The 26,782-nt window shown below is 38.7% G+C and overlaps 7 protein-coding genes across 8 annotated transcripts in view; 5 read left to right on the forward strand and 2 right to left on the reverse strand.

Annotated features, from left to right (window-relative positions):
- LOC129786325 (uncharacterized) overlaps nucleotides 1–1,573 on the forward strand; it is a 3,604-nt gene extending 2,031 nt beyond the window's left edge. The window contains exon 4 of the mRNA XM_055821293.1: nucleotides 751–1,573. Within this exon, the coding sequence (XP_055677268.1) occupies nucleotides 751–1,170 (420 nt within the window). The 3' untranslated portion in view covers nucleotides 1,171–1,573. The remainder of the gene's footprint in view (nucleotides 1–750) is intronic.
- LOC129797517 (myotubularin-related protein 14) lies at nucleotides 1,392–9,953 on the reverse strand. The gene is made up of 9 exons (XM_055840175.1): nucleotides 9,745–9,953; nucleotides 8,875–9,247; nucleotides 7,472–7,691; nucleotides 7,268–7,404; nucleotides 7,108–7,196; nucleotides 6,340–6,830; nucleotides 3,879–4,007; nucleotides 3,579–3,806; nucleotides 1,392–3,510 (listed from the first exon to the last, which is right to left on the reverse strand). The coding sequence occupies exons 1-9, from the start codon at nucleotides 9,838–9,840 to the stop codon at nucleotides 3,384–3,386; spliced, it is 1,890 nt and encodes a 629-aa protein (XP_055696150.1). The 5' UTR covers nucleotides 9,841–9,953; the 3' UTR covers nucleotides 1,392–3,383.
- Nucleotides 9,954–10,133: 180 nt separating this feature from the next.
- Nucleotides 10,134–12,024, forward strand: LOC129797673 (omega-amidase NIT2-like). Its single transcript, XM_055840461.1, has 4 exons — nucleotides 10,134–10,786; nucleotides 10,849–11,221; nucleotides 11,293–11,699; nucleotides 11,769–12,024. The coding sequence occupies exons 1-4, from the start codon at nucleotides 10,717–10,719 to the stop codon at nucleotides 11,852–11,854; spliced, it is 936 nt and encodes a 311-aa protein (XP_055696436.1). The 5' UTR covers nucleotides 10,134–10,716; the 3' UTR covers nucleotides 11,855–12,024.
- On the forward strand, nucleotides 11,974–13,472 carry LOC129797675 (omega-amidase NIT2-like). Of its 2 annotated transcripts, none has more exons than XM_055840464.1 (4): nucleotides 11,974–12,090; nucleotides 12,386–12,896; nucleotides 12,960–13,228; nucleotides 13,292–13,472. In XM_055840464.1, the coding sequence occupies exons 1-4, from the start codon at nucleotides 12,063–12,065 to the stop codon at nucleotides 13,381–13,383; spliced, it is 900 nt and encodes a 299-aa protein (XP_055696439.1). In that variant the 5' UTR covers nucleotides 11,974–12,062; the 3' UTR covers nucleotides 13,384–13,472. The 2 variants fall into 2 exon arrangements, with proteins under 2 accessions (XP_055696439.1, XP_055696440.1); XM_055840465.1 differs by lacking the exon at nucleotides 11,974–12,090 and adding an exon at nucleotides 12,127–12,276.
- A 273-nt stretch (nucleotides 13,473–13,745) lies between these two features.
- LOC129797624 (prolyl hydroxylase EGLN3) lies at nucleotides 13,746–21,069 on the forward strand. Its single transcript, XM_055840390.1, has 8 exons — nucleotides 13,746–14,005; nucleotides 14,154–14,417; nucleotides 14,546–14,708; nucleotides 15,860–15,979; nucleotides 16,315–16,395; nucleotides 19,786–19,925; nucleotides 19,993–20,204; nucleotides 20,269–21,069. Exons 1-8 carry the CDS (start codon nucleotides 13,899–13,901, stop codon nucleotides 20,295–20,297), a joined length of 1,116 nt encoding a protein of 371 aa, XP_055696365.1. The 5' UTR covers nucleotides 13,746–13,898; the 3' UTR covers nucleotides 20,298–21,069.
- Nucleotides 20,985–22,854, reverse strand: LOC129797551 (DNA polymerase epsilon subunit 2). Its single transcript, XM_055840260.1, has 2 exons — nucleotides 22,709–22,854; nucleotides 20,985–22,649 (listed from the first exon to the last, which is right to left on the reverse strand). Exons 1-2 carry the CDS (start codon nucleotides 22,777–22,779, stop codon nucleotides 21,149–21,151), a joined length of 1,572 nt encoding a protein of 523 aa, XP_055696235.1. The 5' UTR covers nucleotides 22,780–22,854; the 3' UTR covers nucleotides 20,985–21,148.
- A 60-nt stretch (nucleotides 22,855–22,914) lies between these two features.
- LOC129786397 (structural maintenance of chromosomes protein 1A) lies at nucleotides 22,915–26,779 on the forward strand. Its single transcript, XM_055821427.1, has 3 exons — nucleotides 22,915–23,112; nucleotides 23,199–23,251; nucleotides 23,298–26,779. The coding sequence occupies exons 1-3, from the start codon at nucleotides 23,001–23,003 to the stop codon at nucleotides 26,634–26,636; spliced, it is 3,504 nt and encodes a 1,167-aa protein (XP_055677402.1). The 5' UTR covers nucleotides 22,915–23,000; the 3' UTR covers nucleotides 26,637–26,779.
- The last annotated feature ends 3 nt before the right edge of the window (nucleotides 26,780–26,782 follow it).

Here is a 26,782-nt window from a genome sequence, read left to right on the forward strand (position 1 = left end):
AATCATCTTTCATATACCCGTGCATGAACTCCTTTTCACTTAAAAGTAACTACGTCAATTATATCAGTTTTTCACCAATTTTCTCACTATTTTTTATTATTTTACTTACTTTACTTTTTATCTTAACAAAATTTTTAGCATTTTTAGAAATGATTACTATCTTCCTAAAATGTCTGTTAATATGCTCAGAAATGTCGCATGACTTATCCTGTGGGACAAAATTATGCACATTTAAAGGTTTCCCACCTCAGACTTTCAACCATAACGTCAAAATATTATTCCTCTTCGTACCAAAAATCTCAAAAACTTTGCGTTTTAACATAAAATAATAATGAGGAAGACAGTTTCATCAACGTGGGCTTACTACGATAAGATCGACGATAAAACGGCATCGTGTCAGTTGTGCGGGAAAGTTGTGAAAACCTCGGGAAATACAACAAATGCGCGAAATCACCTCAAAGCCAAACATAAAATTTTGATTGAAACCAAAAGTCGTGGCGTGAAGCAGGAGGATTACATTAATGTTCTCGAAGATCATCAATATGAGAATCTTAAGGTTGTCTCCATTTATCCACTTTTCCCGCGGAATTTCAGTTGATTTTTGCAAGATAGAGATTTGTAATGAGAATCGATCAATATTGGGCGATGGCGCCGATTTCGCCTTTATATCGATTTATTCTCAAAATATCCCTCCAAATTAAGATTTTTTTTGATCAATTAAAATATTTTGATTTGAATTAAATTTTTCAGGATGAAATTCAAATAGAAGTTCAGGATCCAAGTTCAGCCATTGCAGGGATTGAGGAGCATTCGGATCATCCGGAAGAACCGGAGGAAGTGTACTGCATGGAAGTACTTGAGGATGAGATGATAGCTTCGGAGAATTCGCATTCATTTGAGGGGAAGAAAGCAAAGAAGAGACCATCAAACAGTCATTCGTCGTCGTTCCAGCAGAAGAAGCCAAACATGCAGCAAGATCACCACAACGACTCCCGGGGACATTTTGACTTTTCCCATCCAGTGGATGTTTTCTTTGCCTCAATGGCTGCAACGGTGAAGAGTATGCCACCTGAGAAAATTGTGGCAATCAAGCAGAAAATCTCCGGCATTGTCTTCGAGGAGGAACTGCAGCAGTTACGAAATGAGAATATTCAGTATATTTATGAGTAAATTATGACTTGTAATTTGTAGTAAAATTTGACGCTCTGAAGGGAAAATCTTTTGATTTTTTTTTCAAAGATTTTTTCAATTTTGTCAAAAATTTTAATATTTTTTCAATTTCTAGAAAAAAAAGTTAAAAAAAGACATTTTTGTAAGATTTATACTTAAGAATTTTCGATTTTCTTTAGAATTTGAGTCTCTGATTTAATAAAAAATAAAAACAGAAAAAATTATTTTTTAAAAGAATTTATTCCCATAATATCGGCTGATTTTTTTTCAATTATTCGTTATTAGTTTTTAACATTTTTTCGTCTTACATAAAGAAAATTTTCTTAAACATTAGAGAACACTTCAATGGTGTGTAAAAAGTTCAATTATTGAAAATAAAACATTGAAAAATTTGAAAAAAAAATATACATAAAACATTTTCTCAACATTCTTCCCATCCTCGACTAGATTATCGTCTTATCCGCAAAATCATGTGAGTTAAGGGAGGTCCTTTAACATTGTTTTTTTTTCATTCAGAAGACCATTAAAAGTGAACACAAAAGGATTTTTTTTCGTTTACTACTACTACTACTGCTACTGGTAAAGGCTTTCTTCATATCGCCTTCGTTTTTGTGTGTATGTTTTTGTGTGGAGACGTTTTGTGTGGCATTTTAGTGTTGTGGCTGCAAGGTTTTGAATGGAGGATGTGCATGGAAAGTTGTGAATGAGGACAATGTGGGTGGAATTTATAATTGAAAATGAATTGGAAAAAAAGACGAAAATATTTGAGTGTAGTTGGGAAAGGCGGGTCCAGGTGTGCACCCAGTCAACCTGTCGGAGTGCACCCTGGAATTTCCCTACTCAGATTTCAGCGGAGAGCCCCATGGCATCTATGAGTTTGATTATTTTTATGTGATAGTCAGGCTCTTTTAGACATTTTATATAATCAAAATTGCCAAGGATTCTGCTTCTGTGGTCGGAGTATTTTCTGCACACGTTAAGGAGGTGCATGACGTCCAGGACGTCGTTGCAGATTTCGCATTGGGGAGGTTGTCCTCCTCGCACCATTTTGAAGTTGTGAGTGAGGCGTGTGTGTCCGATCCTCAGTCTCCCGATGATCGTCTGTTCTTTCCTCGACAATTCGGGTGCGGTTTCTAGCCCATCAGTGGAGTATCCCATCAAGGACCCCATTCCTTGTGTGCTTTCCGTGATCCACTCTTCGTGGATACGGGAGGTGTGGGAGAATATTTTAGAGAGCAGCCCACTTAGGGGAATTTCGCTGAGATCCTGTGAGATTTTATTTGCTGCTTCTTTTGCTTCCTGGTCAGCTTTCGTGTTTCCTTCAATTCCTTTATGACTGGGGATCCAGGCCAATTTTATCCTCCCGCCTGAGGATATTAGTGAGGATCTAATTTTAGAGATTGTGGGGTGAGAGTTTTTGATGTTGAGAATTCCGAGAAGACAGGATAGTGAATCAGAAAAGATTACCCAGACCACATCAGGGATTTCGCTGCAGTGTTCGACGGCCAGACTGATGGCTTTGCATTCTAGCTCAAATATGTTGTACTCATCATCACATTTGTAGTTTACTATATTGGTGTTCATGGAAGTGACAGCAAGGCCTTTCTTTTTGTCATCTGCCGATCCATCGGTGAAAACCATCTGGGAGTGGGTAACATTGAGTTTAGAGCAAAGCTCATCAAAAAATCCCTTCACCTCTATTTCTGGAGCCGTTTTAAGGTGGAAAGCGGTAAGGGAGAGGTCTACCCATTCCTCTTCGAGGAGCCATGGAGCTTCACGGGATACTAGTTTTGGAATTAATGGGTTTTCTCGTAGGAGATTGCTATGGATGGTATTTACTGCTTCACCAAAATACCCTCTGAAGTGTAGGGCTTCTTCCGGATTTTTTATTTCATTTTTTTTTTTTTTTTTCGTTTAAAAGAGTAGCAAATCTTATTAATAAAAACATTGGTTAGTAGTAGAGAATTTAAGTCATCTCCCGCTCCTTTTTTTCCCTCATTAAGTATTTTTTTTGTTGTTGAATTTATTGCTTTTTTGTTGCTTTTAGTCGAGGAAGAACAATTGGGAGTCTTTAACAGAAATTGAAATACAAAAAAAACGTCCACAGGAGGAACATTGTTGAACATAAAAGAATTATCATTAGAAAGGCTTCATTTTGTAGGAGGGAAACCGCAAGTTTTTACGTCCACACTTCCATTCTCTTTTTCTTTGTTTTAGCAAAGTGTATCAAGAAAATTCCCAACAATTCCTTTGCCGTATTGGCCATTACTGAAATTTGGTACCTCAGTGCAGTAGATTGTGTAGAATGTTTCACGGATTTTCTCAATTTTTTCCGTTCGCCTGAAAAGAATAAATAAATAAAAATATTTTTTTAAAAAAATCCTCAAGAAAATAAAAGAATATCATACATTTTTGTCAATTCATTGGCCGCTTGTTTGCCATTGGCTTTGAGTGTGGCTGTGGAGTCATTGTGATTGGCATTGGGATTGTTGGCACCGCTAAAGTCACTACCCACGGAACGCACACTCCCTGTACCAGAAATCATCTGCCAACTGCCCACGGACGCGGAGGAAGACGAATCATGGTGCTGACGCTGCATTACATTGCTGGTAGGCACGGAAACTGGACTGGTTCGACTGAAAATTTTGTTGGAAATCCCTTTTCTTAAGCCCCAAATATTGAAATTAGCAATTCAATTTAGAATTTACCTTTTATAGGGTGGAGAATAGGCACTTTCGCGATTGCTGGCATTTGAATTATTTGGTGAATGAGGTGGTGAACCTAGCTGAATAACGCTCCCATCCATTGTAACAGTTGTCCATGGAAAGTTTTGATTCCTATAAATTCATTAATTTATTAATATTTTATTTAAAAAAATTATTAGCCTTTAGGCTGCATTCAGCCCTTCCGATCGGCAAGTCGACCGGTCGATGAGGAATAGACGATTGGCCGATGAGGAAGAGACGATTGGCCGATGAGGAAATGACGATCGGTAAATAGTGCAAATAATATCATTTTTTTGCTATTATTTGGCCGAATTTGCCTGAAATTCGCATTTGCTAAGACCTTATAAATATTAGCAAAGCGTTCTGTAATAGAATTTGCAAAAATAATTGATATTTTAAAAAAAAATATTCCTGTCAAAAAAGTCAGCCGATCGGAAAGTGCTGCACTTTCCGTTCGACCAATTTCGAATTTTTCGAAAATCTAAGATCGAAGAAGAAGAAAAAAAAGTGTCATCTGATGAATTTGTTTTGATTTTTCTCGGGAGTGTGTAAATAAAATGTGTGAAATCATGGCTAAAAACAAACGAAATGTAAGTAAAATATTAATTATATTATATCTTGATGGTTGCTGTATGATCTATCTATGGTACCGCAAATTAAAAAAAAAAATGCAAAAAATACCCACTCGATTTTTGTACCGACCCAAGAATTCAATTCGAAATTCGAAATTGGTCGAACGGAAAGTGCAGCACTTTCCGATCGGCTGACTTTTTTGACAGGAATATTTTTTTTTAAATATCAATTATTTTTGCAAATTCTATTACAGAACGCTTTGCTAATATTTATAAGGTCTTAGCAAATGCGAATTTCAGGCAAATTCGGCCAAATAATACCAAAAAAATGATATTATTTGCACTATTTACCGATCGTCATTTCCTCATCGGCCAATCGTCTCTTCCTCATCGACCGGTCGACTTGCCGATCGGAAGGGCTGAATGCAGCCTTAGGGTTATTTTTCACTTTGACCCCTTGCATCTCGGCCGCTAGTGCACCGATTTTGAAGAATAGAGTATCGTTGGAAAGATAATTTAATTCCCTTTCCAAATCTGGTAAATTTTTTAAAAAAAATTGGTCAAGCGGTTCAGTCGTGACAGCCATTCTAGGTAAATTTTTGAAAATCGGTTAATCACAACCGGAGATATAGCCACTTTATATTTGCCTTCAAAAATATCCCATTTTAGCCTTGCCCGGAAACTTTTCGCGGGTAGTGTATGTATAAAAAATATTTAAATTGATTTTTGTTTGTAAGTTTCGTTTTAAGGGATCAGCTTGAGTTTATTTTAAACCATTAGTTTTAATCTTCAGTTGTGTTAAGCCTGACTTAAGAAACAAAGTTAAGTCATTTATAAGGCCAGGCCTTTTTTTTTAGCCGAACCTTAGTTCCTTTAGGTCAAACTTTTAAGACGCATTCAGACTCAGTTTAGCCTGATCTAACCTTGAAACCTGAAAAGCCTGACTTCAAAAAAACTTAATCCTTTCAGGTCTATTGGGTCATACACTGATCCAAAGGCTCGATTTTGAAAATGTTTCATGTTTTATAGTTATTTTATGAATACTGAGTCCAAATTAGTACAAAACTATGTTTTTACAATTCCTGATCATTTTATGACCACAAAAGGACATCCCCAAGGACTCAAAGGATCAGGAAGGACGAAAAACCGAAAAGTTTTGAGTTGGGAGTTTTTGCTAAAAATGTCTTTTTTGAGCTCAAAGAAACCCATAGATTGATCGCGGACCTGAAAGGGTTAAGTCTAGTCTGCAACAAAGGACTTGCTTTAAAATCTCAGAACTGACTTTAAAAACTTAATCCTAGTTTAAAGAAAACTGTAATATCTAGTTTAAAGAAGTTTATTCTGGTTTAGAAAGACTCAGATCTGGCAGCCCAGAGTTGAAGTTTGTACACTTTTTGAATAAACTTTTCTTTCCGGAACGGTTTGATGTACTTCCCGGAAAGTGCTATAAGTGGCTGGAAATTGTGCAGGAAGACTGCTTATTGCATCAGGAAGTTTCTAAGGGATCTTATGAACCTGCTTTACAACACCCGCATGATCCTTGATGTCAGCTTTGGGTCAAAATTTTTCCACTTAGTATGTCCTCTTTGCAATTGCGTGAAGCATTTTTATAGACTCAGATTTTGGCCCAAAGATAACATCAAGGATCAACCGGGTGTTGAAAAGGAGGTTCTTAAGATTCCTTAGAAACTTCCTGATGCAATAAGCAGTTTTCCGGCACAATTTCCAGCCACTTATGGCACTTTCCGGGAAGCACATCCAACCGTTTCGGGAAGGAAAAAGTGTACAAACTTCACGTTGTCATACCCCTAAAAATGATAACCCTAAATAGACTAGATCAAATCAAGAAATAAAAAGCAAAAAGAACTTACCCATTAAGACATTCGTCATTGTTGCTTTTGCAACTTGATATTGAATTGAGTGAGAATGTTGATCCACGATTTTCAGTCTCAAGTAAATTATCCAGTTTGCTATCATTCTCAGGCCATAGAGCGGTGGAGCTTCCTGTACTGCTCGCCTTACTCTTTGCCCTCTCGTCCAACAAGCTATAATCACTGTGGACGATGTACTTGAGAAAGTAGAAGCAGAAAAAGAAAATATCCTCGCCCTTCTTGAGACGATCCGGCAAATTGTGCCCAAACAAATACCAATCGTATGCAATTGTGAAGTACAGCATCTGCAGCGGATTGAGTGATTGATGTATCAACCCATCGGCCCACAGAGAGAGGCGCACCAGGGAGATAAAAAGCGGCGTTCGATCCCATCCACTAATACAGTGTATCAGCATCCCTGAATTCCCTTCTTCAATGTACTTAAGGATGAGTTTAAGGTAGTTTTGCGTGATTGTTATGAGATCCCAAACCTTAAATTAATAATTCATAATTAATGTTTAATTTTTACCCAATTAATTTGATTTTATCGCACATTTCTGCACAGTTTAATTCACGATATGAAATTTTTTCTCTACTAAAGCGTGAATTTATTGCCATTTTATTGCAAATTTCTCCCAATTTTATTCAATCTAATTAAATTTTTAACTCAAAATTTTGCAAATTTGCCACACATTGACTTAATGATTCATTAAAAATTCAGCAATAGACGAATTTAGGTAACAAAATCAGAGTAAAATTTTCACTTACCTTGTACTGAGCCCATTCAATTGGCAATTGTGTGATGATTTGATCGTCAGGAGGAAGATGTATACTAGCATCAACATAGGTCTGATTCCCTAAAAGAAACCATAAAATTCATCGTAAAACATAATTTAAATGATTTTTGTGACGAAAAGAAGGAACTTACAGTTAAAAATAAGGCCCTCAGCGTTAAAATTATTGTCCCGAAATACACGGAAAAATTCACATCCCGGATATGGAAGGCTCATGATTTTGAAAACGTCATATCTTCGCTCCTTGTCCACCTTTTCTGACGACGTCACACTACAAGAAAATCAATTAAAATCTTTTAACTAGCTGTCCAACAATCAAATTAGCTAAATCAACGTACTTTACACCAAATTTAACTTTCTTCTTTTCCACCATAAAATCAATTATTGTCTCAGCATCAACAGCTTTGAGGAGCTTTATATCCTGTTGCCGTACTCGATCACAAAGTTGCCAATCTGTTGAAGTTGACCGTGGGACGGATTCCGGTTCAGCTTCCTCATCTTGCATTGCTTCGGCAAGCAGAGCTTCTTTTGCCTTTTGAGCCTCCGCTGCATTTTCGGCTAATTTTGATGAGAAAATTGAAATTTAAAAAAATCATTTCAGCATTAATCTCATGAGAATTTCTACAAAATTCAACGAGCTTTATCAAATTTTATGTAACTCGGTGGCAATTCATTATGTCGCGGCTTATTTTTTCGATAAGCTTTAATCAATTCAAGTCTTGCTATCTCTAAAAATAAAACTTTATCACATTGAGAAATAAACATTCCAATTAGATGAAGGTTCAAGAAACTTAGTATACATAGATATTGATGCTCTTTGTAAGTTTTTTTTAAATTCTAAGAAATTATTTTAGGGTAAGTTGCTTATTAATCTTTGACTGTGGGGTAGATTTTGTTAAAAACTTTTCTAACTGAAAAATTGCTGAAAGATTTTCACAGATGGGTCTTTTTAAATTGTTCTTTTTTCGTTCTAGAAAAAAAACAAAGAATCTGTTGTTTAGGAAAATAGTCAGAAAGATCTCTGAAGAAGCCTGGAAAAGTAATTTTCCTTCAAAAATACGATTAGAAATAGAAACAAAATGTAAAAATCATATAAGATTTTTCCGGGAAAAATCCTATAAGATAGATTGGAATACCAAAAATCTTATAACAACTTAGGGGAGACCGGGGTAAAAAAAGTCAATTTGCATAAATCCTTATTTGCAGAATTCCCCAAGGTCAAGAAAATTTCCTCGATAGGTCATTCTCATAGAAAATTTCCTGCCCTACAACTTTGTCTCAGACCACTTTTGCTACAGGAAAAGTATCGGAAAATGCGTTTCCTCAATACGCAAAAGTTTGGGAAATTGACCAAAAATCTAATTTCATTTTTAACTCCTAAACTATTGCTCGGATAACCACCAAATTGCAGTCAATTATTAAAGGTTCATAGGGCTTTCCACCATATTTTTTCAGATTTTTCCAAATTATAACTTTGGAGAAATTTGCATTTGAAAATTCCAAAATGACTTTTTTTACCCCGGTCTTCCCTACTGACGAATTGTAATAAAAGAAAACATTTTTATCAGAATTAAAGTTTTCTCAACAATTAAAAATATTTTTTTTGGATTATCTAACTGCAAAAGCATAAAATCAGCACAAAATTAGAACTAAAAATTCTTTATAAAATATGTTCTCATAATTCTTTACAAGTTACCGCCGTAGAGCGATTGAAATTTCCCGCCCAAAGGGGTAATCTCACCTTCTTCTTCCGCGGAGTCCATGTGATACCCGTACCAAATATAATCGAAACTCGATCGTCCATAGATCTCCGGAGTTCCTGATATGGTGGCAGAGCGACAGATGAGCTTCCCTTTGTAGAGGAGCACCGGAACGGGGAATCGTGAGCGACATCGTGCATAACGAGCAATTGGGATGGTCTCACGCAGCTTCTGGAGGTTGTACGGCCGCTTCCGGGCTCTCAGCATATCGCTGAAGTTGTCATTAGCCTCGGATTCCGGGATGATTATCTTGCTGGGGTAGTGGCTGCATAGCTCCCCATCTTCATTGGGAATCTCCATCACATTGTAGTCGCATTTCATGAGTGCCGTACACTTTTCGACCGGATTGAATTCCTGATGGAGAGAGAGAAGAAAAAATGTGAGAACAAAAGACATTTAATTCCTCAATTGTCTTCTCTGCAAGAGTCCAAATTACAAATAACGGCACAACTTTTGGGTGAATTTGCAGCCAAAAAGTGAAATTTAAACGTAAAGACAAAGAAATTTCTACGCCGAGGAATTTCCCTGGGCCATGTGAGAAGCATGTGGGCGAATTATTCTACGATTTTTCTCCTCCCAATTTGTAATAATAAAAAAAAACAACGCGAGAGAGAAAATTGCCGTAGATGCGCAATTGGTTCCCGAGCAAAAGGGGGGCACATGTTTTCTAACCAAAGAACCCACGGATGATTTCCACGCGATTTCTGCATGGCATCCGTGGGGCGTTTCGCCATAGAGCGAGACTTCCGGAGAAACTCCCGTGCCTGCCAAAGACGCGCAAAAAGAACACGAAAAGCGTGTTTTTCCGCAAACAAACAAAATTACGCAGAAAGGAATTTTTCTTATCTTACTTTTGACCCATTTTCCTCCTTCGTTGGTACGTAGCACGATGTCACAAAAGTCCTGAGCAGGAGCTCAATATCACTTTGCTGGACATCAACAGACATCCTGCATGTTTTTTTTCTCGATAACGATTTTTGCACAAATTTAACAACAAACTGCTGCAGAAAAGATTTATGACGTCGAATACTCGCGCACTGCCTGCTGTGTCAAATAATTTGACATGCCGTGTCAAAATTTGACAAGCGTATCAAAATTATTACGTTGTCCCACAAAGTAGTGCGTTTTTTTTATGTAGGTTTTTTTTTTGAGAACGAGATAGCGTGAGAAAAATACTTTCCTCTCACTCTGGCATTTTGTGTAGGTGAGTTTTTTTTAAGTGTGTGCGTGCGGAAAAATTTTTAAAAATTAATTTTTCCAGGAAAAACTCAGTTTTGGGGCGCCAAAAGTTGGCGGGTGGCTCAGGGGGGCCCAAAGTACGTTCAGTAAAAATTTGGTGGCGCAACTCCCCGGATTTTTTTGTGGAATTTGCACGACTTTTTCTGGCGCGGATTTTGAGTGTTTTGAACTGGGGACGCCAAACGACGCGGCGTCGCTTCCTGGTCACAAAAAAGTAATTTTCCCATGAAAATTTGTCGGAAAATGCGAGAAAATTGCAAAAAACTGAAATTGTGAGGGAGACAGTATCAGTGACATACCGTCTCATTTTCTCTTATACAAAATGTACCAAAAACTTGCAGTGCCAGTGGTGGCTTTTGGAACTACATTTAGGGCGCCAATTTCAAAAAGTAGTGAAAAAAAGCATTAAATTTATATGGGGGCGCTACGAAGGGGGGCTCTGGGGGGAAAATAAATATCGTTGGTGAAAACGGCCTGATACCAGTAGTCTCTGTACCAAACAGAAATTCTTTATTTAACAATAGACTGGAAGAGAACTGTAAATTTTTAGTCTTTCTGCAGCAGTCGACATTGAAAAAACCACGATGAGTGATGATAGTTCCTCGACTTCCTCCTCGGACCTACAGCCGGAAGCACCAATAGAGTCCATTTATAGTAAGATCCTTTCATCAATATTCCCCAATTCTAAATATTTAAAAAGGAATTTACATTCTTAGTGATTCGCGTGATTCTGCTGCAGTTGAAAGTCGGCCAGAATAAGCGGAATAATGTCATACATTGCTGCGAGAAGATTCGAGAAGCTGTGAAAAAATACGGACCAGGAAGTGAAACGTGGACCATAAAAAATCGAACAATTGTTTGCATCCTGCCGGAATACTTCAATTGCCCGTACGAATTGAAGTACTTCGCGGAATATGCTGAACACGTGCCGGGTGGTTTTACCAGCAATCAGTTGTCCATGGTAGCCGGAGAGTTGGGGATTAATATAATTGCTGGATCAATTCCTGAATGTGGCCACAACGGACCCCCACCGGTTTACAGTACGTGTGCCATTTTTTCCACCGAAGGGGAAGTTATTGGGAAATACAGGTAAATGCGGAAGATTTATCAAAAAAAAACTCACAACAGGAAGTCATTCAAATTCTTTTGGAAATGTGCAGAAAACTCCATCTGTTCGATGTCGATGCTCCTGGATGCTATCCATCCCGTGAATCTGATGTCCTTGCAGCCGGAAGGGATTACATAACAACCCACATTGATAATGCAATGTTTGGCGTTGGAATTGGATATGATATCAGATTTGATGAGCTCGCAAGGCTTTATCGCAAAGAAGGATGCAATTTCCTTGCCTATCCGGCAACGTTCTCCGCCTCAGTTGGACCGCGGGATTTGTTAACTCTTCAGCGTGCCAGGGCAATGGATACGCAGTGTTTTGTTGCAACGGTATCCCAGGCACGAGATGAAACGTCCAGCTTTATCGCTCACGGACATTCTGCTCTCATAGATCCCTTTGGAAAGGTCATCGTGAGTGCAGGAACTGAAGAGGCCATTCTTGCCAGTGATCTCGGTAATTTTCTTTTACAAGATCTTTAATTTTTTCATTCTAATTGTAAGTGTTTTTTCTTCATTCTTTTAGATTTCAACCTTCTTGATAAGGCGCGAAGTCAAATTCCAATTTCCTCTCATCGTCGAACCGACATTTACGACACAATAATTTATTAATAATTTAAAAAAAAAATGTTTATTTTGTGTAAACTTTGTGTAAATCTTGTATTGAATACCCCTCATACTTTTCCGTTTATTTTTAGCGATTGTGCTGAATTTCCTTTTTGCATTTAACTAAAATATTCTGTAGTTTGTAAAACCAAAAAGTGATTAAAATAGTAAAATAACATCCATTTTTGCTGCAGAGAAAGAGAAAAGTACAAAAATGCAGAAATCTGGAACAATTTTGCGGCGTAAGTTGTAAACAAAAATCATATGATTTTGACGTTTTGTGGTTTTTGTTTACACATTTTCACAGCAGAAAAGCCTATAAATTGCCTTGTTGGTCAGGAAAATATCTCATTTTATCAGTCGCTGTTTAGTTAAAAAGTTAATTGGTGCTATCATTTCCACAATTAGAATGAGTGGCGAGTCGAAATGTAAAGTCACAATTAATTTATGTGCCTCCTTATCAGTGCAAAAACCACAAATACATTCTTATCATTTTTCTCATCTTTTTTTTTCTACCCAAATTCCTGGAATTTCTAGACCTCCGCGTGGCTCTTCTTCAGCTGAAAGTCGGTAAGAATAAGGAGGAAAATGTCTCACGTGCCATTGCAAAGATTCGTTCAGTTGTCACGGATCATGGACCAAAATCTTCCTCGTGGACGTCGAAGAATAAGAATTTTCTCGCCATTCTCCCGGAATGCTTCAACTCTCCGTACGGTGTGAAGTATTTCAATGAGTACGCTGAAACCGTACCCGATGGCTATACGTCGCAAGAGCTATCAAAAATTGCCAAAGAATTGGGAATCTACCTCATTGCTGGATCAATTCCCGAAAGAGAATCCGCGGGATCGTCCAAGCTCTTCAATACCTGCACAATTTGGTCCCCAGAGGGGAGTCTCATTGATAAATATCGCAAAATGCACCTCTTTGACATAGATATTCCCGGACAGATTCGTTTTCAGGAATCAGAGACACTCAGTCCAGGAAACAATTTGGTCACATTCACCATTGATGAAGCAAAGATTGGTCTTGGGATTTGCTACGATATGCGGTAGGAATGTTTTTAAATTAGGAAAGGATTAATTTTAAATTAATATCTTTGTTTTTTTTGTAGATTCGAAGAGCTGGCACGTCTTTACAGACTCGACGGATGCAACTTCCTCGTATATCCGGGTGCCTTCAACATGACCACGGGACCTCTCCATTGGACTGGACTACAGTGTGGTAGAGCCACTGATACACAATCTTATGTAGCCACAGTGTCTCCAGCACGTGTTGAAGGATCTGACTACGTTGCCTACGGGCATTCCTCCATTATCGATCCCTGGGGGAAAATTCTCGTGGATGCTGAAGCAGAAGAGAATACTGTTGTTCGGGATTTAGGTACCTAATTCAACAAATTTTCATTACATCTTCTGTTTTTCTCAAAATATCCGTTTCTTCCAGATTTTGCGGAATGTGAAAAAGTTCGTGAGCAAATTCCGATTTTCAAGCAGAGACGGGAAGATATTTACAGAACCGTGAAGGTTACATTCTAAGGGTTCTAAGGAATAAAAAAGTCATAAAGATTTATTTTTTCTATTATAATTAATATGGGAAATATTAAATAAAAAAAAGGTTTTTGCAATTGTTTTAAGAAAAAAAGTCTCGCAGATCCACAAAAAAACATGAATTTTGGCCTCAAAAAACTTCCTGATCCTGATGCTCCCCGGAGCACCCCCAGGTCCACCCGGAAAGCAATAAAATGAGTTTTTCTTGAAAAAATTGAATTTTTACACAATCAGTTAATTAACCGTCAAAATTCAAACTTTTGTGTAAATTCACACACAAGATTTTTTGCATTTTCCACGGAGAATTCCGCGGAATGGGGGATTTAACTGAAATTTTGTTTATACGGTAGTAAATGTCAAAATTGGGACGAAAATTTTGGCGTGTGCGTGAAAAATCCGTAATGATCGCAATCTATTTATTTCCTTCATCAGTCAAAAAGTTTGCAAAAGTGGCCCCAAAATCGCGTCATTAACACGACAGAGTGCCCCCCGACAGTCACAAAATGATGAACGATGTGGTGCGGTGCTGCAAAGTGTGCGGAGAGACGGCAAATATAAGAAGGTGCAGCAAGTGTACGCAGGTTTTTTATTGTTCTCAAGAGCACCAAAGGTGAGTTACTCCTCCTCCTTCCGTTCCATGGATCCCCCGCACCAGCATTAAGTTGGTGTGGTGTGCCCCACAGTGCATGTGCACCTGTGAGGTGTTGTGATGAATACAAGAAAATCAAGTGTGCTGAAAATGCATTTAATTTGCTGAGGCTCGATTGGCGATCACACAAGAGGGTCTGTCATCCGCCTGGCCACAGCCCTGGTGCAGCGTCAACGTCGGTGCAGCAGCCCGAGAACAGGGTACAACTCCCGGAGCAGGGGACAAGTGAAAGTGAGATTCTGAGCGCGAGGGCGGAACCGCTGGCCAACGAGAACTTGGACTTTCGGGAGTTGATTGACGAGAAAGACAAGAAATTCCTACCGTCCACAATGCTGGTCGGAGACAGCGATTCAAGGCTGAATGTCAATTTCAGGTGATTGATCTCTCTCTCACTTTTTCGCATCACAAACCCACATTTTTTGGCTTCTTCCACACAAACAACCCACAATCTCTCCCTCTCTGTTGTGTACGCATCACTCAACTCAATCATCTCTCCCCCAGGCGATCACTGGAGGAGCAGCAGCGACTCGAGGATCTCTGCATGAATCTCATAAGGGACATGAATGCCTACGGGGTGTGCGTTATGGACAAATTCCTCGGGGATGAGCGCGGCAACAAAGTCCGCGATGAGGTCATAAACATGTATTCTGCCGGACTTTTCAAGGTGACTTCACATCCAAACACTCTTTCAATGACACTCACGCCTCAGCAGTTTACAGCTTTATCTTGCACCCCTCCTCCCTTCGTGTCATTGTGCCTTCTGGGAAACCCCCCTGCATTGGGAATCCCCCAGAGAAACTCCCACATCTTCTACTCTTAAAATTTATTTCGTGATTTATTTTTCTCTATAATACTGGGGAGATTTTCTCTGGATGCAAATGCGTGTAAACAAATGAGTGAGCCCCACCTTTAAAGTGAGGTTACATTGTTGGAGATTTTGCAGAGTGCTTGAGTCGCTTCCATCGACCAATTGACCTACAAAAAAAAATCCAAACTTGATTGAGTACTGATAAGAAATGTTTTAAATTTTAATTACCCCCATTTATCTGTTTGAATTAACAGTTTTCTTTTTATTTGAATTTCTAAAGGGACCAATGTAGATGGATTGTAGTGGAATCAGGTTATTTTAGCACGATAGGCAGAATCGGTTTTGGTCTTTATGCAATGCTGAAATTCTCTAAATAATCAGATTTTTTTCAAATTCTCAATGAATAAGTTCCTAATTCCTTATTCAAGGATAATGATTATTTTTAGCTTAAATTCCTGTAAATGGACATTTATTGAGACGATTGAGACGTTATCCTGTTTTAAAATTTTACTAAAATCCTTATCGTCCTTAAAATTGATTTCTTCAAAAGGAAATTCCCATTTCTTTATAGTTAAAATGTCAAAAAAATATTGATTTTTAAGGATAACGTCAGGACATTCAAGATTTCAATTATTTTACTCAGCAAAGATTATTTTCAAGCAGAAAAATTGTCCTGACGCTTAAATTTTTTAATAACAGCCTCATATTTCTCTTTAAAACAATACTAAATATATCAGAGAAGGCATTTTTAGAAAGCATAAAGGTTTTTTTTAATCTGAATTTTTTGGGACTTAATTGATAATTGAAGAATTCTTCTTATAAGAAACCAATTGGTTTTAAAATTTCCACGTAAAGTTTATCCGATTTTATTCCCAAAACCTCTTAAAATTACATTTTTACTTAAGAGATCATACATCTTAATCCTACTAATTAATTGAAAGTTTTTTTTGCTAATTTTAGGCTTTCCACTATTTGTTCTTAAAATATCTCTTTTTATGATTTTTCAGGATGGCCAGTTAGTTTCAAACAAAGGACGACGGGACTTGCGACATATACGTGGCGACAAGATCATCTGGATCAATGGCAAAGAGCCCGGGTGCAGAAATATTGACTATCTTATCAATCAGGTAGTTAAATTTCGACAAAACCTCCTTATCATTTCAGCACACCCATCAGCTGCCAGCGATAGCGTCCTTATCCCACTTAATGCCAATGTATATAGAGAATTCAATTTGGAGGCTTTCATCTCTGTCGCGATTTCCCTTGAGGGGGGAGAATGCATTGAGCAAAAAAAAATCCATGCAAAACTTTTTTTTTTTGCGAAAATGTCACGTAGCCCATTTCCTTGAACGAAGAAAAAGCATTATAACATTTACAAATCCATGGGATAATCAATCTAATCTCTGGCTCTAAATTCTTCTTTTCATGCCTTCAACGCAATGGTGTAACAACCCCAAAAAAGGTGGATTCAATTATTACAATAGCCAATAAAATGAAGAATAATGGCAAATTGGGGCAATATACAATCCGAGAGAGAACTATGGTGAGTATTTGAAATATATTTTAATAAATATTGGCACAAAGTTAATCTTAAAACATTCTAGAAGATTAATATAAACATCCTCATGGGGTCACTACACTCTCCCTCCGTTTATATTCTCGCATTAAAGATTGGAACAAGGGAAAGATTGTGATTCATAATTTTGCAATTTCCGCGCGCCTTGCTTCAGTGGTGCTCAAATTCAGTGGATTTCAGAGCAGTGTGGAGCATGATAAAAGTCACGTAGCACCAAAATAGCATAGCTCTGAACCCATTCTTTTTTTTTCTGACCAATTTATGCGAAAAAGAATGGGATTTTTACGCAAAACAGCCGCTTTTGTAAGCTCGAAATTCCTGAGATTGCCGAGAACACACCTTCTTAGCTTTTTTTTTGTTTATGTTTACTTTTTATGCTAATTGTTGATAATGGGAGAATTCCTTTTTGGCAGGTTTTAGTTTAGCTAAACATAAAGCCTAATTTTCTTTTTACAAAAGATACATAAAATGTTTCAGTTTTTAATGAGGTGTTAACGAAATCATAAAAAAACAAGAGATCTTTAGCACCTTTCTTGCTGTGAGTGAGTAAAAAATTACACTTCATGGCAAATTGATTGAGACAAAATGATATCTTTCTAGCAAATTTTCTTTTTGTTGCAAATTAAAAGAAATTTAGCTAAAAAAACTGAATTCAACTCATTAAAGTCCTAAATAAATTCTAACAGTCTTGATTTTTAGCTGTGTTTCTTTCAGACACAGCTTTTGTGTACCGAGCAAAATCGAAAGTCGTCAGATCGGGCTCAAACTTGGGATGAGCACGAATTAGGGTCCCCACATTCCAAAAAACGTATGCGCCAAAAAAATTTTTTTCCGGCCGTCCGGCCGGCCGTCCGCCGTGGTTCAACCATAAATTGCAAGAGAATGGTAATAGATAGAGACTTGCGGTAAACGGCAAAGTTTAAAAGTCGACTGGAAGACGTCTGATTATGACGTCAAATTTTACCCCCCACCCCCCCGTCCGCCATTTTGAATAACCTCAAAATTTTGTTTTCGCTATATCTCAGCCCCTGTAATAGCTAAAAATCTGAAATTTTTATATGTTGTAGGGGCCACCAAGAGCTTTCCAACGATATCTCATTTTCGAAAATCGGTCAAGCCGTTTAGCCAATATGGCCGCCACAATTTTTCATCGAAAATCGACCATAACTCGAAAACGGCTTGACCGATTTTGATCAACCCGGGGTCAAATGAAAGATCTCAACAAACCCTACAACTCTCTAGAACATCCGAAGTTTCAAAAGTGACCGCTAGGGAGCCAAAAATCAAAAACAAAATTTTCGATTAGTTTTCGATGAATATCTCGAAAACGGCGACATAAATTTTCTTCATTTTTTGATATGTTATAGCTGACCATATTATCTAGCTCCATGCCAAAAATGAAGAAAATCTATGGATCCGTTCTCGAGATATAGCCTTCCAAAGTTGACATGTCATATCTCGGGTTCTACAAGTCCGATCTTGATCAACTCAAGCGCAAATGAAAGGTTTCGAGAAACCCTACAAATGTCTAGAACATTGCAACTTCGAGAAATGAACGCAAGAGGCGCTAAAGTCAAAAACAAAGTTTTCGAAAATTTCGAACTCGAATTTTTCGAAAATGGCGACATAAATTTTTTTCATTTTTCGATATGTTATAGCTGACTTCAAGACCTTTCAAACAAAAAAAAATTTATGAAAATCTATGGATCCGTTCTCGAGATATGGCCTTCTAAAGATTTCTTAGGGTATGACTTTTCTACTTTTCCTGACTTTGCGCGTTTTTAAACTAATTCGCGTTCTAGTTTGCTCTCACAAAATTGGTAACACTGAAAGAAACACAGCTCTCGTAAGCTTGGTCAGCTTACCAGTACATTCTTTAAAAGATTCCCTGAAAGATTCTGTGCGCAGTCTGTTTATAAATATTAATTATTCTAATCTGTAATTCTAATGTTTTAAGATAAGTAATTAACTACTAAAAGCACTTAAGATGTAATTTTTAAAATAAAAATTAACGACAAGAAAATATTAAGATAATTGTTTAAAGAAATTTTTAAGATATTACTAAAAATAATCTTTAAATGTAATTAGCTTTAACGTCTTAAAATTGTTTTTACAAGAATTGATCAAAATACATAAAAAGAATAAAAAAATTTTTCCTTCAAAGGTGTAGCCAGGAAGGATGTTTTAGTGTCTGAACACCATCCAAAAGTGAAGGAGATTCAAGATTTTCTTACAGATTAAAGAAAATTATTTTCATGCCAAAAAAATACATTTAAAGTTAAAATAGAAAGGTAGATTTTTGAAATGTTTAAAGAAAATAAAACGATGTACGTTTAAAAGAAACATCAAACTTAAAAAAATATTGCCAAATGTTAAAAAAAAATAAATAAACGTCAAATGTTAGAAAATAAACGTCTAGACTGAAAACGAAAGTCAAAGCTTTAAAATTAATAGTCAAATTTCAAAATTAACATCAAACGTTAGAAGCAGAATCAAGTCGTTTCAATGTGTAGGGGAACGTGGCCCAATTCGCACCTTTTAAGGCCTTTTACAATTCGCTATTACTTAAAACGCTGAAAACCGATAAAACTTTACATGTAGAAAGTTATGGGAGTTAAAAGAGCATTCAATGGGCATTAAAATGGTACCTTTAAGAATATTGCTTTTATTTTGGAGGTTTGAATTGGGCCACGTTTCTCTCTATATTATGTTTTGTTATGTTATGTTATGTTCTATATGTTTTGAAGAATAAAAAAAACTAAAACTACCTCGTTGAATAGATTTCTGGCTCGCTTCTGGTTTCATTTAGGAGGAATATATTTTCAAAAAATCCTAAAAAAAAGTCGATGTTTTTTGTCAGTAGCCTTACTCTCTTTATACCCGTAATAATATCGGAAAACCCCCCAAAACAAACATTAAAAAAAGAAACTTATCAGTTCATGAAGTATCTGCGAAAGAAAATATCATTTTAGAATGATTTCGTAAACCTTTTTTTCTCTTTCTATTAAAGGCCAAACTCTGATTAGAAAGTGTGCCAAAGAAAGCCCTCATTTAATTGTTTTCCTTATCAACGGGTTGATATGGGAGGGAATTGTTGATAAAGCTACTCTCTTTAAATTTTGCAAACCGCACAAAGATATCATTAATTTAAACAGAATCCAATATTTTGTCTAAACAAAAATTATTTTGATTTTTTCTGTACGATAGAGAAGGTCACAGAGATAAGGTTTTATGTTGGATCTGTCAGGGTTTTTTTTTATTGAAAGGAAATTGTTATTTTGTATGGAAATTAATTTTGATTTCTCTTGATTAAGTATTACAAATTAAATTTTTAATTTTATTTGCTTTATTTTTAAGGCGATGGTGGCATGTTACCCAGGATCGGGATCACATTACGTGAAGCATGTGGACAATCCTAATAGAGATGGAAGGTGCATCACAGCAATTTACTACTTGAATCCCAATTGGGATGTCCATCAAGATGGAGGTCTTCTGCGGTAATTAATCCTTTTGGCCAAAAAAAAAATGTTTAAAAATAAAAATAAATTAAAATTCTCATTGCAGAATCTTTCCGGAAGGATCTGTGGATCAAGTAGCTGATATTCCGCCACTGTTCGACCGCATCCTATTCTTCTGGTCAGATCGACGGAACCCCCATGAGGTGCAGCCGTCGCATCGAACTCGCTATGCAATTACACTGTGGTACTTGGATGCCAAGGAGCGCGAAACGGCGCTACTTCGGTACCAAAAGGAAAAAGACTGCAACAAAATTAATGGTAAGAACCGCCCCGCGCGTATAACTTCCTGCAACAACATGCTGATTGTTTCCTTTTCTTGCAGAAAAAAATAACATTGTACCGAACACGTGAAAATGCGAGAAAATCACGGAGAAAATATTATTCTTGTCATTTTTTTTGTACATTGTACGATTATTGTTTACACCAGTATGATTTTTTTGCTACTTTGCGCAGGAGAAAAAATGTACAGAAAGGGATCATTGTGTGGAATATTTCTCCTAGAATTATCTGGGATTCAACACGGTGATCCATTTGTTAAATATTGTTCTAATTTAAGTAAAAAAAAAAAGTAAAATTGTAAAGAATGTTTAAATTGCAAAGAAGATGAAAATGATGTATACTATTAGGTTGTAAGATGTAAATAATTGTCAACTTTGCCCCCACTTAGTTTTTTATGCTCTTTCAAATCAATTTATTTCTTTGGAAACTTGGAAGAAAAAATCTAAAGTCTCGTGCTTACCACCTTGTTTTGGTTTATCGCAACAAAAGTTTTTACACAGACTGAAAAAAAAATTATTTAAAATTCAGAGTCCAAAAAAAAAGAATAAAATGTTAGTTTTAAAGTAAAATTATGAAAAAGAATTTGCCAAAAAGAAGAAAGTTTCATAAACTAAAGCAACGTGGTCCAAGACTTCGATAGGGCAGTGTAAAAGCAAATAATTTTGTTTCTGCTTAAAAATGGTATTTTCTGTAAAAAAAAAACAATTTAAAAAATTAAAGATGTCCCTTTGTTAACATCAAAGACGAAAGAAAAAAGGATAAATCCAAGTTCAAAGTGATATTTTAGCTTTAGTGTTGTATAGAGATTACTGCGAAATGCATATTTTAGGCAAAAATTAAACAATTTCTTTTTATTTTGGAAGAAGCAACTAAAAGAAATAAAATTCTGCAAAAGATTTCTCTTCAGGACGTGCTGAACGTGATCAGGGCTCTTCCATTTCAGCCTCATCAGTGGGAATCATGGAATCCTCGACTGTGCGATTGTGGGGTACGTAGACTTTGAAGGAGAAGTTACTTTTGGAGAAGGAGCCCACGTTGAGGATAGTACATCCCTGAAGATCCGTCGTGAAGCTCTTTGTGGAATCCCCCAAGACGATGAGATCCGGAAGTGGGTAGAGGGATAGAGCAGCATCGTACTGCCAATAAATGGGCATCACATTCATATGCATTGGAGCCAGGGTGCCCTGGCAGACGAGGGTACGTGCTATGTGCTCCTCAAGATTACCCGTATCTGGGAATTTAATTGTATTCCGACACAATTTTGTCACCAAGTCCATCCGGAAGATGGTAATCTGTTGCGTGCAGTACTGCAAGCGGCAGGGATTTGTCGTGGCAACCACACGGGGGACTTTTCGCCGCAGATCTGCAATGAGGAAGTCCAGGAGTGCCGGACGTGGGAGAATGTTGCTGGATGGGGGATCATCAACAGCTGGTACGAGAACTATGTCAGTTTTTTCGAGGATCGATGGACACTGGGCAATAATCCCACCCAGTTCGGAAAACTTCTCACTGAGATAACGATAGTGGATGGAAGTTCGTGAGAACGGTCCCATGAGGACGATTGCAACTGGAGGACTGTCGTCGTAGCCCTCAAAGAGAACTCTCAATTTATTCATCACCACGGCGTCATCGAGCCAGCAATCCGAAAGGAAGATTATCGTAGCCTCAGTGTCGGTGAGTTCAACCGTTTTGAGTCTCTGGGAGTACTTCAGGAGAGTCTTGCTCTTCCCTCCCCATGTATTGGCCGTCCCAAAGTAAGCCCGACTACTTGTAGCAGCTTCCGGTGGTGGGAATCCCAAGCTTGATACTTTAAGCACACCCTCGTTGTACTTTCCCTGCACAAGAACGAAGCATCCGTCGCAAAAGAAGCCCGAGTGCATTTTGGCATCACTGATATCCAAAAGAATTTTCCCCGTTGGGTCCTCCACGTGAAACTTCCCATCAGCAAACTTTGTAAACATCCCCAGGACAACAACGTCCTTCAATTTTGAAGTTGAGAGAATATTTTCCACTCTCCGCAGTACAAATCCTTGATCATTTTTGTCCAAAAGTCCCTTTGAGAACATCTCATGTCTGGCTGTTCTCTGCCACAGCATGTAGTAGCGATTCCTCAGGCATTCGCCTTTGGCTCCAGCATCTCCCAGAAGATTCCGTTCTTTTGTGTCCTGAATGAATTTCTTCCTTTCGCAATCGTACACAAATGAGGGTATTGAGAATGCATCCGGAATCACACTGAAGACAGTCTCGCTCTCGTTGAGTCCGTAATTTTGACTCTCACGGAAGGCCAACTCGAGATGGTGCTTCTCCACTACGGGTACTGAGAGTCCCTGCCTCTGGACATGATCGCACATATCATCAAGGAGCTTCTGACGATCATCCGGAGGAATTTGCCCAAGTTCATCAACCAAAAAGTCTGAACATCCGCTGAAATTTTATTCAAATATTTACTTGTTCTTTGTTTCTTTGAATTAATTTAAACTTACGAGCGAATTGTGTAGCCACACAGCTTAAATGTGGTCAAAATTAATCGTCTAATATCAGGATTTTCACTCATTTTCCTAATAAAAACTAAACAAACACAGAAAAATCAATTTTTGAGGTTATTGCGCCAATTTCCCACACATCAGGTAGTCCCAAATCGTCCCTCACTCTGAAAAACGAACAAGACGTGCAAGTTTATTTGGGACGTTTTAATAAAGCAGAAACATTTTCATTTTCTTATTTTCTGCGGTGAAAAAATCCAAAATAATCGTGGAAAAGTGAAAATCCACCAAAATGAGTGCGTTCCTCGAGTTCATCGAGATGGACAACTTCAAGTCCTACAAAGGGAATGTCTGCATTGGACCCCTAAAGGAGTTTACAGCTGTAATTGGACCCAATGGCTCGGGTATGTTTTCCATTTGATTTTCCAACCAGAAATTCTCAAAGAAATTCCAATTTTTGAACATTTCTAATCCTCCAAATGTATCCCAGGCAAGTCCAATTTCATGGACGCAATTAGTTTTGTGATGGGAGAGAAGACCAGCGTAGCATCAAAATTGGATAGAATTTGAGAGAAATTTTTCTTTGCAGAACGTCAATTCCGGAAAGTACACAATTGAGCTGGAGAATTTGGGAATAAACGTCAAGGCGCGCAACTTCCTCGTATTCCAGGGAGCTGTTGAGAGTATCGCCATGAAGAATGCAAAAGAACGAACGACTCTCTTTGAAGAGATTAGTGGCTCTGGAGCACTCAAAGATGACTACAATCGCACAAAGCAGGAGATGCAGATTGCCGAGGAGGAGACCCAGTACACGTACCAGAAGAAGAAAGGCATTGCTGCTGAACGCAAGGAAGCCAGACTGGAGAAGTTGGAAGCTGATCGCTATGCCAAGATCAAGGAGGAATATGCAAACTTGCAGGTTATCTACAATCTCTTCCGGCTGCATCACTGCGAAAAGGACATTGAGCGGCTCAATGAGGAGATGGAGATAAAGCAGCAGGAGATTCAGAATGTGGAACAGCGCAAGGAACAAGCGGATGAAGTGTTGAAGGATAAGAAGAAAGAAGCTGGAAAGATTGCGCGTGAATTGGCAAAAGTGGATCAAGATATAAGGGAGGTGGAGACAAATATGAGCAAGAAGCATCCTGTTTTCATAAAGGCCAAGGAGAAAGTGGCTCACACGCAGAATAAATTGGACTCCGCCCGGAAGACCCTGGATCAGGCAAATCGTGCAGATCAAGCACATCAGGCGGACATTGAGAAGCTCGAAGGAGAATTGGCGGCAATTGAGGCGAAGAAGAAGCAATTTGAGCAGGAAGTTGCCGGAGAGTCCCGCAAGCGAGGGATTAATTTGAATTTGGGAGACGGACAGGTGCAGGAGTACGATAGATTGAAGCAGAAAGCCGATGCAACGGCTGCAAAGTATCTCTCAAAATTGGATTCAGTGAATCGTGAACAGAAATCAGATCAGGATCTCCTGGACAATGAGTACAACAAGAAGAGTAACATCGATGAGCAAGTGAAGACGTTCATGTTGGAAAGGGAGGAAGTTGAGAAGCGCACATCAAAGCTCCGGGATCACATTGAATCGAGCAAATTGGCGCTTGAGGAGCAGAATCGCATCAAGCACGAGCTGAAGACGGATGTGGGTTCATCGAAAGATCGCATCGCTGAGCTCCATCGGGAACTTGAGGATGTCCGTGAGCAGCTGGGTGATGCCAAAGTGGACAAGCACGAGGATGCTCGACGCAGGAAGAAGGAGGAAGTGGTGGAGCTGTTCAAGAAGGAAGTTCCTGGTGTGTACGATCGCATGATCAACATGTGCCAGCCGATCCACAAGCGCTACAATGTGGCCGTCACCAAGGTGCTCGGGAAGTACATGGAGGCAATTATTGTGGACACCGAGAAGACAGCCAGGCGATGCATTCAGATTCTCAAGGAGCAAATGCTGGAGGTGGAGACATTCCTTCCGTTGGACTACCTTCAGGCAAAACCACTCAAAGATCGTCTGCGTAACATCAATGAGCCCCGGAATGTGAAGCTCGTGTACGATGTGCTCAAATTCGAGCCTCCACAGATTGAACGAGCTGTTCTCTTTGCCACAAACAATGCTCTCGTGTGTGAGACACCCGAAGATGCCATGAAGGTGGCCTACGAGATGGATAGGAGTCGCTATGATGCTCTAGCGCTGGATGGGACTTTCTACCAGAAGAGTGGAATCATTTCCGGCGGTAGCCACGACTTGGCGCGCAAGGCAAAGAGATGGGATGACAAGCATATGGCACAGTTGAAGGCACAAAAGGAGAAATTGAATGAGGAAATGAAGGAGCTAATGAAGAAATCACGCAAGCAGGGAGAACTCACAACGGTTGAGAGTCAGATAAAGGGTTTGGAGAATCGCCTCAAGTACAGTCAGAATGATCTTGAGGCCAGTATCAAGTCAATGAAGGAGTACGATAGGAAGTTGAAGAATCTGCAGGATGAACTCAATAGTATTGATCCGAAGATTAATGACATTGAGCGTCGTATGAATGCGAGGAATAAGAATATTCAGGATATCAAGGAGAGTATGAACAGTGTTGAAGATAAGGTTTATGCGGACTTTTGTCGTCGCATCGGGGTGACCAACATTCGTCAGTATGAAGAGCGTGAGCTGGTGATGCAGCAGGAGCGTGCCAAGAAGTTGGCAGATTTTGAGCAGCAAATTGACAAGATCATGACGCATTTGGACTTTGAGCGTAGCAAGGATACAAAGAAGAATGTCCAGCGTTGGGAGAGAACGGTGCAGGATGAAGAGGATGCTCTGGAGACCTTTCAGCAGGCTGAATCACGCTATAGGTCGGAGATTGAGACGGATAAGCAGCGTATTGATCAGTTGAAGCAGGAGAAGCAAAACAAGAAGACGCAAGTTGATCAAATGGAGTCTGAGACGGCAAAGGCACGTCGGGATGTGGCTGCATTAGCCAAGGAGCTTCATACTCTCGGGACACAACTTAGTGGCATTGAGGCGAAGATTGAGACAAAGAAGAATGATCGTCACAGTATTCTGATTCAGTGCAAAATGGATGATATAATCATCCCAATGCTCAATGGAACAATGAATGACATTGTGCAGCCTGGACAGGATGGAGACAGTGAGTCCATCAACAGTTCCACAATCTACGCACGTGAGAGTAATCTCAAGATTGACTACGATCTCCTCCGGAGGGATCAACGTGAAGCTAAAAGTGCTGATGCTGTGAAGAAGAAGCACGATGAGCTGCAGAAGGAACTCCAATCGAAGCAGGATTTACTCGAAAGTATCCAGACGCCTAACTTGAAGGCCATGCAGAAGTTGGACATGGTTTCAGAGAAGGTAGCTTCGACGAATGAGGAGTTTGAGAATGCGCGGAAGAAGACAAAGAAGGCCAAGACGGCTTTTGAGCGTGTCAAGAATGATCGTACAAACAAATTTACTCACTGCTTCAGTCACATTTCCGATGCAATTGATGGGATTTACAAGGCTCTGGCACGCAATGAGGCTGCTCAGGCATATTTGGGTCCGGATAATCCAGAGGAGCCTTACCTGGGAGGGATTAACTACAACTGCGTGGCGCCAGGAAAGAGATTCCAAGCTATGGCCAATTTGAGTGGTGGAGAGAAGACTATTGCCGCACTGGCGCTCCTCTTTGCCATCCACAGCTACCAACCGGCACCCTTCTTCGTGTTGGACGAAATTGATGCTGCTCTGGACAACACAAACATAGGCAAAGTAGCTTCGTACATCCGTGAGAAGACCCAGAATCTCCAGACGATTGTTATTTCACTCAAGGAGGAATTCTATGCTCATGCAGATCTTCTCATTGGGATCTGTCCTGATGCAGGCGATTGCCTCATTTCGCGCGTTTATTCCTTTGATCTGAAGTCCTTTGAAGTACGCGACATGTAATAATCTTTTTCCTTCTATTTTATGCTGAAATTCCCATAAAAAACGTCGCTATTGTGAGAAATTTGGAGTCCATTCATTGATTGAATTCTTGTAGTGGCAAAAATGGATTTAAATAAAAATATGTATCTGACAGAGAAATAAAAGGA

The sequence above is a fragment of the Lutzomyia longipalpis genome, chromosome 1 (genome assembly GCF_024334085.1).
Source record: "Lutzomyia longipalpis isolate SR_M1_2022 chromosome 1, ASM2433408v1".
In the NCBI taxonomy this organism is placed as follows: domain Eukaryota; kingdom Metazoa; phylum Arthropoda; class Insecta; order Diptera; family Psychodidae; genus Lutzomyia; species Lutzomyia longipalpis.

Bases quoted from the DNA above. Each gene is read 5' to 3' on its own strand.
- LOC129797675 (XM_055840464.1), top strand. From the start codon at position 12,063: ATGCAGAAATCTGGAACAATTTTGCGGC. The intron at 12,091-12,385 runs GTAAGTTGTAAA...TGGAATTTCTAG, and splicing joins ATCTGGAACAATTTTGCGGC to ACCTCCGCGTGGCTCTTCTT. The intron at 12,897-12,959 runs GTAGGAATGTTT...TTTTTTTTGTAG, and splicing joins GGGATTTGCTACGATATGCG to ATTCGAAGAGCTGGCACGTC.
- LOC129797517 (XM_055840175.1), bottom strand. From the start codon at position 9,840: ATGTCTGTTGATGTCCAGCAAAGTGATATTGAGCTCCTGCTCAGGACT. The intron at 7,405-7,471 runs GTACGTTGATTT...ATTTTCTTGTAG, and splicing joins AAAGTTAAATTTGGTGTAAA to TGTGACGTCGTCAGAAAAGG. The intron at 4,008-6,339 runs GTAAGTTCTTTT...ATGAATTTATAG, and splicing joins AATGACGAATGTCTTAATGG to GAATCAAAACTTTCCATGGA.
- LOC129797673 (XM_055840461.1), top strand. From the start codon at position 10,717: ATGAGTGATGATAGTTCCTCGACTTCCTCCTCGGACCTACAGCCGGAA. The intron at 10,787-10,848 runs GTAAGATCCTTT...TTACATTCTTAG, and splicing joins ACCAATAGAGTCCATTTATA to TGATTCGCGTGATTCTGCTG. The intron at 11,700-11,768 runs GTAATTTTCTTT...TCATTCTTTTAG, and splicing joins CATTCTTGCCAGTGATCTCG to ATTTCAACCTTCTTGATAAG.
- LOC129797551 (XM_055840260.1), bottom strand. From the start codon at position 22,779: ATGAGTGAAAATCCTGATATTAGACGATTAATTTTGACCACATTTAAG. The intron at 22,650-22,708 runs GTAAGTTTAAAT...ATAAAATTTCAG, and splicing joins TGTGGCTACACAATTCGCTC to CGGATGTTCAGACTTTTTGG.
- LOC129797624 (XM_055840390.1), top strand. From the start codon at position 13,899: ATGATGAACGATGTGGTGCGGTGCTGCAAAGTGTGCGGAGAGACGGCA. The intron at 14,006-14,153 runs GTGAGTTACTCC...TAATTTGCTGAG, and splicing joins TGTTCTCAAGAGCACCAAAG to GCTCGATTGGCGATCACACA. The intron at 14,709-15,859 runs GTGACTTCACAT...ATGATTTTTCAG, and splicing joins ATTCTGCCGGACTTTTCAAG to GATGGCCAGTTAGTTTCAAA.
- LOC129786397 (XM_055821427.1), top strand. From the start codon at position 23,001: ATGAGTGCGTTCCTCGAGTTCATCGAGATGGACAACTTCAAGTCCTAC. The intron at 23,113-23,198 runs GTATGTTTTCCA...AATGTATCCCAG, and splicing joins AATTGGACCCAATGGCTCGG to GCAAGTCCAATTTCATGGAC. The intron at 23,252-23,297 runs GTAGCATCAAAA...TTTTCTTTGCAG, and splicing joins TGATGGGAGAGAAGACCAGC to AACGTCAATTCCGGAAAGTA.